Source organism: Pelodiscus sinensis, chromosome 5 (genome assembly GCF_049634645.1).
Source record: "Pelodiscus sinensis isolate JC-2024 chromosome 5, ASM4963464v1, whole genome shotgun sequence".
Lineage (NCBI taxonomy): Eukaryota > Metazoa > Chordata > Testudines > Trionychidae > Pelodiscus > Pelodiscus sinensis.
This window is the reverse complement of record NC_134715.1, coordinates 85,625,249-85,637,521: the sequence shown is the minus strand read 5'-3', so window position 1 is coordinate 85,637,521 and position 12,273 is coordinate 85,625,249. Positions and strand designations below refer to the sequence as shown.

The following is a 12,273-nucleotide window of genomic DNA, read 5'->3' as shown; positions in this document are numbered from 1 at the left end:
AAAGATTATTTTCTTCTGTAGGGTATTTTCAGGCTCTCTTTCATAATTGTAAAGCAGTTAACACAAACTAATCTAGTGTCAACTGCATTTCAGGATGTTCTTTATAATTGAAAAATATCATGCAAAAGAAAGTATCATTATTATTCCCCTTTTCCCCTTACCATTGTCTTGTTGCCTGCCCAAGCTATAAATTGTTTTATTTTTGTAGTTGGACTTGTAGGAAATGAAACCATGGTTAGACATACAAACTTACTGCAGATTGGACAAAACACTAGAAATTATGTTGTTAAAAAATCCCTACTGGCTGCTATTAAGATTATCTTGATGACTTTTTAAGGTCTTTTCCATCTCTGGCTTCTATGATTTTTGTAAAGGGATTTGTGTAAGGTCATTTTATAACTACTACTAGATGAATGGTCTATTTTGACAGGAGAAACCACAAGGATTTAAGAATCTTGGTTAGCAATAACTGCCTCAATGATCTCAAATTCCTGAGTCTCTCTGGAGGCCATCCAAAGTCAGAGACATTAAGTCTGATGAGAACTGCTCTTAGAGCTTTTCAGACGTTTTGACTTGTCCTTTATATCAAGGAATTTTCAAAGTTTTTGACTGACAAAAGCTCTAATTTGGACTTTTGCACAACAGATATTCACAGAAGTTTCAAAACTGAGTTGCAAAGTCTGATAAAACTAGACAGATATTCATTTGGTTAATACAAATTTGACAGCTTGCATAGTCATAGCTCTGGTCTTAACACAGGGTTGTATCACATATAGGAAGTTTACAAAGGATATGCAGCCAGTGAAAATCTTAAACCACTCTGACTCTTCTTCATTAATGAAATACCACAGGGAACCTTGAAGAGATAACAGATACCAAACAATACATCCATGAAAATGCTGTTTTATACAGTCCATTGAAATCTTTGATAACAATAGAACATACCTGAAGCTTTCACAAGAAACAGAATTCCTTTCTTCAAAAGCAGAGAGTGGGGATCAATAGATAAAAGCTGAGTATGGAAGATTTCTACTCTGGGACATGTATTGAGAACACAGATGAAAATAATTCAGAGAAAACCCTTGACCTTTCTAGAGAGTTCCTGATATCAAACAATGAATATGACATTCACAAGTGAAGATTTATCAAGAATAACTATTTTGAAGAAGTATACAAAAATAGTTCATAAACACCCGGGTACTTGTTTTTGGTAATGAAAAATGAAACTTGCATTTAAAAAAGTAAAAAGAGAAAGCTATTCTTGTAGTGATGTCAACTTTTCATTGATACAAATACTAAGCAGAGTATATTTGTTTGTCATAATTATTCACATTATTGCTTGCTACCACAGATCTACGGGGAACAGTTTCTTAGCTTACATTTATGTTCATGTACAGTTATTCCAGACATACAAAGAACAAACATAAAAATAAGATTACCAAGTAGCTATTAAAAACAAAATATACATGAAGATATGTACAACTAAGTGAGATAAATAACAGAATGAAATAGAAAGGCCTGACCCAAGCATATATCATATATATACAGGTTTTTAAATCATATTTGTGCAGAATATAATACCTTGTAAAACAAACTGGGAAGAAACAAGGGTGCAATAAATATTTATCCAATATATTTCTTAAATTCTCCTGTGCACCCAGCTTTGATTAAATTTTGTGATACATGGCATCAGCCCACATTTGTGTCTGGACCTGTGTTTCTCAAAATCTCTCTCAAACAACTGCCTATGTGAGGTTATAAATTTATTTAAATAAAACCTTTAAAAATATTTTATTGGGATAATAAATTCACTGAAAAATAGTTTTGCACCCTTGTGTACAAGATCTGGTGAACAATAAGAAGAAAATAGTAAAGCTGTTACATGGCATCAGCCTGAATTAAGATATATACATTGTAAGTTGCAATATTAATGTATTTTTGTGATCCTGAGCTCTAGTAGTCATCAGATACATGCAAACCTTTGTGATTTTTTTCTAGTTTGAGTACAATACTTCGAATTCCGGTTTATTAATCTTCAAGTAGAACTTCTTCAGAACCAGCTGATAGATTTCTTCACAAAAGAGCACAGAGACTTCTAATGAAGCATTGACATTTGGGTTCCAAAATGGACAGTTTCAAACAAATGTAAGTCATTATCCCAGTAGAGGGGGAAGAATGATATTTCCTCCCGCATCCCATCCAGAGAAAGATAGGAAAGTAAAAATATACAACTAGTATACATGTCACCAGTAAAATCTGCAGATGGTCATAGAAGTTACTTAGATATACAGGTTAAAAATTAAAAGAACTACCACAATTTATAATCAACTCATTATGTGTATTATGGAGTAAAAAAATATCTGCTCACTTATAAGCTATTTTCAGCTGTATATTTATAGTTCTGTATATACACACACACATATAAAAGATTCTCCAAAAATCAAGATACATTAACATAAAAAGTACAAGTAATAACTTAAGTAGTAGTTAAACATTTGCATGAAATGACTTTTGCAAATTTTGACAAAATGCACTTAGAACATGCCATTATTAAAAAAAACAGAAAGAAAAAAAACCACCACAATAATCTGTAGAACCAATGCTATGTCACCACCATGAGAGCACCAAGCAAGGCACCATTGGAAAGACAACATACTTGGATAAGTCTCTATAAATAAAGCAAATGCTAATCTGGTCGAAAAATTGGTGTCTTTGGTAAAAATTCTATCAGGATGACCTGTGTAAAAAGAAAAATAATTTTAAGGAAACTGGGCATTAGTTGTATCCATCACAGCAACCACTCACAAAATGTGTTCCCATTTATCTAGAAAGGCAGGGGGAAAAGGGCGGAAGGAATGAACAATCAAAGGTCATGCTACCCTTTCTAGGTAAAGGACCACTAACAAAAGGTGATGCACACTATGTGCCTATCTAAGAGCAATAAACCTTCACAGCTACAGTACGAGATGACAATCCTTTAAGAAATTCAGCTACCTGTCAATTTTTCCCTAACAAAATGTAAATGTATTAAATGTTTAAAAGAGAAGATAAATACATTGAAGAATAACATTACATGCAAACTATCAACAGCTGTTCTCAATTCAAATTAGTTTTGCAATCAATTCGAAATTTAAAACATGCTTACAGTTTCAATGACTTTCCATAACAAGTAATAAATTACTATTTCACTAATCTTCTGCCTAACATATTTCAATGCCCATCTCTATATCAAATTTTGAGGTTGGTAAAAAGAAACTCAACTTATGTTTCAACATGAATATTTACAGCTGGACTCGGATGCAAGATATAGGAGGCCCTCAATATAACCTATCTGAATATAATCTACCCCTTAGTGTGTGTTGAAGGACATCTTAAAAAAAGCTACCCTTTCAAAACTTTCCCCCTCCATAAAATTGTCCATAAAATTACTGACACATAAGTAAGATTGGGACTCCTAACACTCTACTCTGTTCAACAAAGGAATGTAATTGAATTTTATTGGTTTCTAACTGTGCAATTCAAAGCACGCTGGTAAAAGAAGGTAGCCTTTCTTCTAATCAATTAAAATTGCATTCCTAAAAGTTTTTGAAACAAAAGAATGTTTCATCATCAAAAACCTATCACATAAAAAGCTTATTACCTGAAATAGACAAAAAGCTGACTCTCAGTAAGTACATTTGGGGATGTAGGAGAAAACTAACTGGCTGAGTAAAGTGTAATGATACAAAAATCTACTTATTCAGTTTAGTGAATAGAGCTATTCTATGAAGAGACATTAAAAATCTTTTATGTTTCAGCCTAGAAATAGGATTTCGCATGAAAATGGAAGAAAGCAGTGAAAAGACAATTTTAAGATAATTTCTACTTATTTAAATACTATTTTAACCAATCTTTTCATATATTGTCTATGATGGCTTTATTGTTTCAAAGAATAGACAAAATATCACATAACAAAAGACCATGCATATTTAAGAAATGCTATCTTAAGTGTTTCTCCAAGGTTAGTCTTTATTTTCAGTAGTTAACTCCTTCTTGGCCCACTTCTATTAAGGAATTCCTACATATTTGAATTATATAATCAATTTAACAAACTCATCTCACCACACTACGTTCTCCCTTGACTGTGTTCGAAAATTTTTGGAAATAGCAATAAAACAGAAAACAAATAAAAGAATAAGATAACAGCTAGGTGTGCAAACCAAAATCCCATGCTGACTGACTGTAGAGGCATGCAACTTTTCAGTGTATGTATTTTTGTAACTTTGGAATGTATTCTCTAAAAAGTTCTAAAGGGAAGTTTCTTTTGTAGCTTACTTACAAGAATAACTTTAAAATAGATTTTAGTGACCCTGTTAATGATACTATCAAGACAATTGAGATATGGGGCAGTTAATATCTATAAAGGCTAAAGGTTTCTTAAGCTCCAACAGCTTAGCTGAAAGGTCTTCTTCCATACTTTTAGACTTGATTAGCATTATATTAAACAGCCATATCTGACTTGCTGCGGAACCAAAGTTGTGGTTATTCTTTATACAGCATCTAAAATTTCACACTCCATCAACACACGTTCAAGCTATTTTATCTTGGCAATTAATTTATTATTTTTCAGAACACAGTGAAGCCTTGTTTTCAAGTCATTCATAACTTTATAAATCAGTCCTGCACATGAAACCATGCATCTGTGAACCGTAGAAAATCCTTGCACTCAGGCGATTAAGCTCCTGACACCTTTACTGATTAATAATCATGAAAAGAATAAGATCAGAAGCAAAATAAATGATCATTTAATAGAGAAACTCACAAAACAGCCCTTTAACTTACATATTCCATCATGTTATTCGTTTCACATTTCCTTTTGCTCAGTCTCCAATGCAAGCACAGCTAGACAAGGAGGAAAGAAAAAGAAGAAAAATGAGTTGTATTTTATTGCAGCACACAGAGTAGCCCATTTGTCCACCTTTCATATTTTTCGTTCAACAAAAGCATCTGTTTCCATACTGTGCAATTCAAACTCCAACAGTACGAAGCTGCTCCCTGCGGCACTCACCTTGTGGTATAACCTATTGTTTTCCCATTCTAATAACTTCTCAATCGATCTTCGTGTCTGGAAGACAAATGAGAAAGAATTTTACTCTTGACTGGTTTTAGAAAAACTTTGTTTTGCAGCTGCTTTTGTGTGAAAAGGGGAGAGGTATAGGACAGTGACTGAGTACAGGGTGGTCTGCAATACTATCAAACCTTCTGTAGTATTGAACTGTAACTAGAGCAGAAATGACCCTTTTAAAAAAATAAAATCTTGGGCCATATGAAAAAAGCATTACAACTTTTGAACACAGTGGTTCATATGTGTTTTAATTGCTTGGAGACTAGCTTTGGCCTTAAAAATGTCTCCTCAGAGTACTCAAACAGCAATTTTGAGACTTTTTTTTAAGTATCAAAAAGAATGTTACACAATAATATCAATGTGAATATACTGCTTCCAAAAGGTTAGTATTTGAACAGCTGAAAGATGCTGTAAACCTTATTTTGTAATGTAAGATGTCCAGGATAAATATCTAATATTCTATCTAAGCAAGATCTTTAACAAAATCTTTTATATCTTAACCTCTGAAAACTTGCCAGAGAAGTCCAAATACAGAAAGTTAAGCGTTTGTGCAAGTTACCATCTTAAGTGGTTATAAAAAATCTATGATTTACATAAAAATGCAGTGAAATATCAATATTTCAGACTCTAAACGTTTGGATATTTGTGTTTTTACATTTGACATTTCATGGAAAGAATTCTGACATTTTAAAATCTAAACCTCGATAAATCTTTACAACTGACATTTTGCATGTATACAAAATGTAATGAAAATGGCAATCTTTAACAACAGCTTCACGCCTAGTGATATTTTGAGTATTTGGGTATACTAATTTAGTTGTATTTACATTTTAGAAACGTACACCGACATTTATGGTCATTTGACTGCTGCAATGTATACTGCTCAGTCCTTAATGGGATTTGCTAGCAAGTATGAATAAAAGAGGATAATTCATGATGCCAGGTGTTAAGATGAGACCAACAGAGCTGCAGGTGCAAAAGGACACAGTACCGACAAGGATCAACTGCAACTTAGTGCAGCTGCAGCTTCCTTACAAGGCAATGGGGTGAAGGGGGAAGCATCTTGCTGTTATTATTGCAAAATAACAGAGGTAATATAAACAAACACTAACAATGACAAGCGACAAATCTGTGCATCAAGCAAGTATAAGCTGAAGAAAATAAAAATTAAACGACTGCTTTCAACTGATTGGTTAGGCATTTCAAAAACAAAATGTTAATATTTATTTAAAGTCAGCTATTTGCTTTTTAGTTACCATACAACCTTTCAACAAACATATTTAAGCCTGAGCTATGGTCATAGGATTAAAAATAAATTAATTATAATCTAGGAATAATCATTATTGGGTTGTGTTTCAACTACATTATATTTTAAAATCACACATTATAGGGACATTAAACATGGTTTTGTCAGTGACTTAGTGTATTGCATCGGGTTTTTTTGGAATTGAGGTTTTTTGTTTACTATAATAATAATAATAAAAATAATAACAACAACTACTACTTTTTTTTTTTAAGACAGTGCCCTTTAACAATGATCAGCAGACCTAACTTGTTTCTTTGTAAAGATAGCCTTTTAGAGTCTGCTCTCCTTTTAAATGAAAATAGGGCAGCAGTTATGGTCACACTTTTGTTAATTTAGTTGCCAGTCAGCTCCAAATCAAAAGAAAATAAGGCTGCAGAGTGTAATTAACATTCAGTTCAGTCGTTTTGTCCCTTGTCTAGCCCCCAAGCTTTGTTAAAATTGCCATCTGAATGCTGAAGGCTGTAGGGAAATCGATTTGATTCTAATCGCACCATGAAAAGAACATGATCTAACTGCTTTCAGCCCTCCGTAAATCTGTACTAGGTCTTTAGCACAATGCAACTTCCAATTTAAAAAGCACTGAATGTCTCGTCAATGACTTTGTGAAGAAAAAAGAACAAGGAGCAGACATAAAAATTCCAATAGTTGTTTAAGCATTAAAGTTCATTTGCATCACAGCAAACCTGAAAAGGGCTGACCTCTCAAACCGCCTCTCAGGTCTATGAAGTTGTAGCCTTGACAAGCTCACATTGACAGAGCTCATTGACTCTGAAAGGCTACTCTATCAATGGTGAAAAATGGCAATAGGTTCTACTCTGAGCAGGCATCTGCCTGCCCACCCGCTGCTAAACCAATGGCAAAACCGACTCAGGTTTTGAATCTACCTTGTAATCTTCCTTTCCCGGACCTTTTAATAAATTGTATTGTGATCTTAATCTATTAATTTTATTACTTGCCTGAAAAAGAGTGGAACAAATATTCTAGATTTCTAAATTCCAATAAAATGGCTAACACAAATATGTGTATGTAGATAGTATACTGTATATTGCATACATTACATATGCACAAGAAACTGAACGTACAATATTAAAATGTTGCATGCAGAATGGACCAAAAATACTTTCTGTACTAGATCCTTCATTACAGTAAAAATATCCACCAAATATTAAACCTGTTAAACTACTGATGTAGGTTTAATCAATTTATTTAAAAACTAATCAATTGTATCCAATTAGAACTACTCTAGCTAGTAAGATTTGGACTATATAACGTTTGATAACACATTACAACAAAGATGGTCTTGATCACATATGTAAAATTGCTACTATAATACTTCCTATCCCCCTGTATATATGCTTTGTGAGATTTACAATTCATAAACCAACACTGAATTACAGCTATAAAAATGTGAATGAAAACTTAAAATGTAAAACTCTACTGAAAACTCCACAGCTTGGGGGAAAAGAAGTGAATTAAACAGCATCACAATTCTCTATAGCAAGTCTTCTTTCCTACTTGACAGGTGAAAAAAAGCACTTGCACGTGCAGCTTAATTAATCACTGCACTTGACATCTCAATGATTTACAGTGAGGAGCAGGTGAGGACATACAAAACCAGAAAGGACCCCTTGATTTTAGTGTAACGTTTCCAGCATACTGGGATGACAAGCATATAGATTCTATCAATGGTGTACAGAAAAAACCTATACTGCAAATTATTTGTTAGTAACAACAAAAGCACAAATTAAGTGGAAGAAAGCTTTAGTTATAAGGAAGTTAGTTAATACTGTTCACATCTCTAAATCTTTTTAAAAATCAATTTTGTAAACAACTACCAATACAAGTTTTTTGTTTTTTCACTGTTAAAAGTATAGACAGATGTGACAAACCAGATCTTTATTCTCCATTAAAAAAAAAAAAAAAAGTAGCATAACAAATTCAGCTTCATCAATTCTAGGTGGAGAATTGAATGAGACATTTCAGTAATATGAAAACATAGCATCCTGAATTCCTACATGCAATTAGATTTGACTCAGCTTCTAAAATGAGCATGTTTGATGGCCTCGTTTGAAAAATTATTCCTCCAGCCACAAGAAAATCTACAGCCAAAATAAACACTTTTAGTCAGATAGTGCTCCCATTTAAGTCAATGAGAGTTTTGCCATTTCTGCAAAGGGAGCAAAGTTAAGCCCTTTAGCTAAAAGCTATGTTGCACTTTTTTAGTTATTTAATTTGTGTGGTTTTCAGGTAGGCTGAGTGTGACAAATCAGTGTTATCTATCAAAAATTACTTACATTTTTAAGATCTGTTATCAACCTGCTTCTCCCTGGACATGTACCTTACTTATTGAATACTGCTGTTTCTGGATGACTAGAATAGCCCTTTTGCCCCTCTACTCTTCTTTTCAGGACACTTATCAGGGCTTGATCCACTTACCTGGAGATTGACACTGCTAAGATCCATCTTCCATGGTCTAATTTAGAGGGTTTAGTAACTCTGGTACTCACCAGTTCACAAGGAGTAAGAGAAATCAACATGAGTATTTCTCCCATTGACCTTCCACAGTGGGGACTCTGAAGAAATTCAATCTAAAGTATGTCAACTACAGTTACGTTATTCACATAGCTGGAGTTGCATATCTTAAGCTGACTTTTCCCCTAGTGTAAACCTGGCCTCTGTAAATACTCGGTGATTCCAGCTGCTCTGCATAATTCTACATTACTGAAGATCTCTTTAAAACCCACTGACTATGCTTCCAACTACTGGGTTTGAAAAACCACTAAACGTATATATGTTCTGTTTACTCTGGATAAATAACAGTCACATTTAGTAATTTTTCTACTTCTTACTCCATATAGAGAAACCATAATCTTGTAAAGCCCCAGCAATGCTTCCCTTGATGATCATAGTCTAAACGTATCCTCTTTCCAAGAGCCAAAAAATACCCTTTAAATTCAAACCCCTCGAAGTTCCAAATGGGCAATCTGGGTACAGCTGCCATCCAAGAGTCTGAGCCTCAATGTCTCCATGCACCCAGTGTTATACATTCTTTTTTGTCTTCCCACAACATATCCCATCATACAATTTTGCTCAACATTTATCTTCTAACCTCTCATGCCATTCAATTTCAAGATAACCTTCTCCTCATACATGCTTACAGCATCTAGCTGAATGGGAACCCAATTCCTGATGGAGGCCTCTCAATGCTACTGCAATGCAAATATTAAATTACAGAGACCCTGTACTTATTATAATGCTATTTGAGTATCTCCCTATTTTAAGGTGTGGATTCCTAAGGATTAATCATACTATATTTGTATAAATATTTAAAGGACTGTATAGTTCATAAATAGTAATTTTGACAGTCCTGGAGAATAAAGCCCTCTATTTAAATACAACAGGGGAAGGCCAGTTGCATTACAACTTTTTCACCCTACTCAATTTTGTTCACATTCCTCTAGGATTAATAGGGAGCTTCATTCTTCGTGACCATTTGATCTTTGGCTTCTTTCCTGAAATTGACAACAAGGGTGCTAACTGTGATGTGACACATGCCCCATAAGAACTGTACCAAGACAACCAATTATTTTATAAATACAGGCAGTCCCCGAGTTACGCGGATCCGACTTATGTCGGATCCGCAGTTACAAACGGGGCTTTTCTCGCCCCGGAAGACGGGAGCGGCAGGATGCCCAGATGAGCCGCAGTGCCGTCACCCACGTTCTCCGGGGCGAGAAAAGCTGCTCCCCGTCTCCCTGGTCTGCGCCTGGGCTGTCCCGCTGCGGGCGTCCTCCGCGGCTTTGCTCCCCGTCTCCCTGGTCTGACCAGCAGACCAAGGAGACGGCGGCCTCTGAGGCTTTGCTCCCCGTCTCCTTGGTCTGCTGGTCAGACCAGGGAGACGGGGAGCAAAGCCGTGGAGGCCGCCCGCAGTGGGACAGCCCAGGCGCGCCGCGGCTGTCCCGCTGCGGGCGTCCTCTGAGGCTTTGCTCCCCGTCTCCCTGGTCTGCTGGGGGGCGGGGGCGCAGCTAGTGCCTCCTCCCCCATCAGACCAGGCTTTTCTGCCCACGACGCCTGGGGCAGAGCAGCTGGGGCGCTGCTGGGTTGCTCCAGAAGTGCCGAGGAGCGGCGCTACTGGAGCAACGCAGCAGCACCCCAGCTGCTCTGCCCCAGGCGTCCCCAAGTCAGCCGCTGCTGAAACTGACCAGCGGCTGACTACAGTAAGCCCGAGGCTGAGTTGCTCTGCCCCCGGCTTCCTGGAATCAGCCGCTGATCAGTTTCAGCAGCGGCTGAATCTGGGTGCCAGTTCCGACTTACATACAGATTCAACTTAAGAACAAACCTACAGTCCCGATCTTGTACGTAACCCGGGGACTGTCTGTATAACCAATTACACAATTAAATGATAATGCTTTTCGCCCTGCTCCTGAAAAGACTTATGAACATGATTGACTTCAAATATGCAAGTAATCTAATTTAGTTGGGATTTTGCAACATCTGGGGTCTTTGTGGCTATGCATCTTCACAGGAATTCAACTAAATACAAAGACAGAAAGGCTTCTTATCTATTCTGTGCCTGCATCTATGCATGCTTTTGGTCTAAAAAAGAATTTTTCCAGAAATAAGTTATAGTTTCATCTCTAAATCTGTGTTAGCTTCCAGTTATGGTTACTCAGGTATACATCCACCAACACAATGAAAGCCAAAAAAAGTCACAAGTTAAATATATTTCACCCATACTTTCTCATCACCCCAATTAAAACACAAAAAACCACCACCCAGACCATCTCCCTCTTACAACCAAATGCCTACCTCAATTCTTACCAAATTAGTTAGAGAAATGTGTTTAGGTTGAGACTGTGGGAACAGTTGACATATGATTGTTATATCTGAACTATGTTGTGGGGGCACAGTGGGAGGAGTGAAACTGAGGTATCATAAAACTGAGGAATCATATTTCTGCAAGAAATATGCAACAATAGAATGCAGTTTGAGTCATAAAAATAGCCCTGTAGAGAGTTAACTTTTAGTGCTGGGTATTGTAGGATATCAGTGAGCGTCATGAATCTAAGTGAGGTCTGGTAAGTGGAAGGTACAATTCAAGTGTGCAGTTGGATTTCCTTTGGTTTTATTGTTTGTGTTGAAATAATGAGTACCCAAGCAACATTAACTGCAAGCTAAGCAAGTGCTTGGGGAAGTCTTAGAGAATGTCTAATATCTTTCCTATGCTGTACTCCCCGAGTTCCACTTCTTCTTCTGGCTCTGCATACAGCTGCAACTCCTCCCAAGGTCTCCTACAACCTTGTTCCTCAACACACTCCTGCCAATGAGCATTACTATCCACCACAACCCTCGTCTATGACCAGGATACATGTGAACCCAAACTAAGTGACTGGGCAACAAAATGGCAAATGAAATTTAATGTGGATAAATGTAAAGTAATGCACATTGGGAAAAATAATCCCAACTATACATATAATATAATGGGGGCTAATTTAGCTACAGCTAATCAGGAAAGAGATCTTGGAGTCATCGTTCTCTGAAGACATCCTTGCAGTGTGCAGCGGCAATCAAAAAAGCAAACAGGATGTTAGGAATCACTGAAAAAGGAATAGAAAATAAGACAGAGAATATCTTATTGCCCTTGCATAAATCCATGGTACGCCCACATCTGGATGTGGTCTCCTCATCTCAAAAAAGATATACTGGCATTAGAAAAGATTCAAAGAAGGGCAACTAGAATGATTAGGGGGTTAGGAACGGGTCCCATATGAGGAGAGATTAAAGAGACTGGGACTTTTCAGCTTGGAAAAGAAGAGACTAAAGGGAGATATGATAGAGGTATATAAAATCATGAGTGGTGTGG

General features: G+C 36.3%; 1 protein-coding gene across 1 annotated transcript in view; it reads right to left on the bottom strand.

Moving 5' to 3' along the window:
* Positions 1–679: 679 nt before the first annotated feature.
* The window catches only part of CHIC2 (cysteine rich hydrophobic domain 2), a 29,525-nt gene continuing 17,931 nt past the window's right edge, over positions 680–12,273 (bottom strand). Inside the window, exons 4-6 of the mRNA XM_075930413.1 lie at positions 5,048–5,104; positions 4,822–4,881; positions 680–2,737 (exon numbers count right to left, since the gene is read on the bottom strand). Of these exons, the coding sequence (XP_075786528.1) occupies positions 2,687–2,737; positions 4,822–4,881; positions 5,048–5,104 (168 nt within the window). The 3' untranslated portion in view covers positions 680–2,686. The remainder of the gene's footprint in view (positions 2,738–4,821; positions 4,882–5,047; positions 5,105–12,273) is intronic.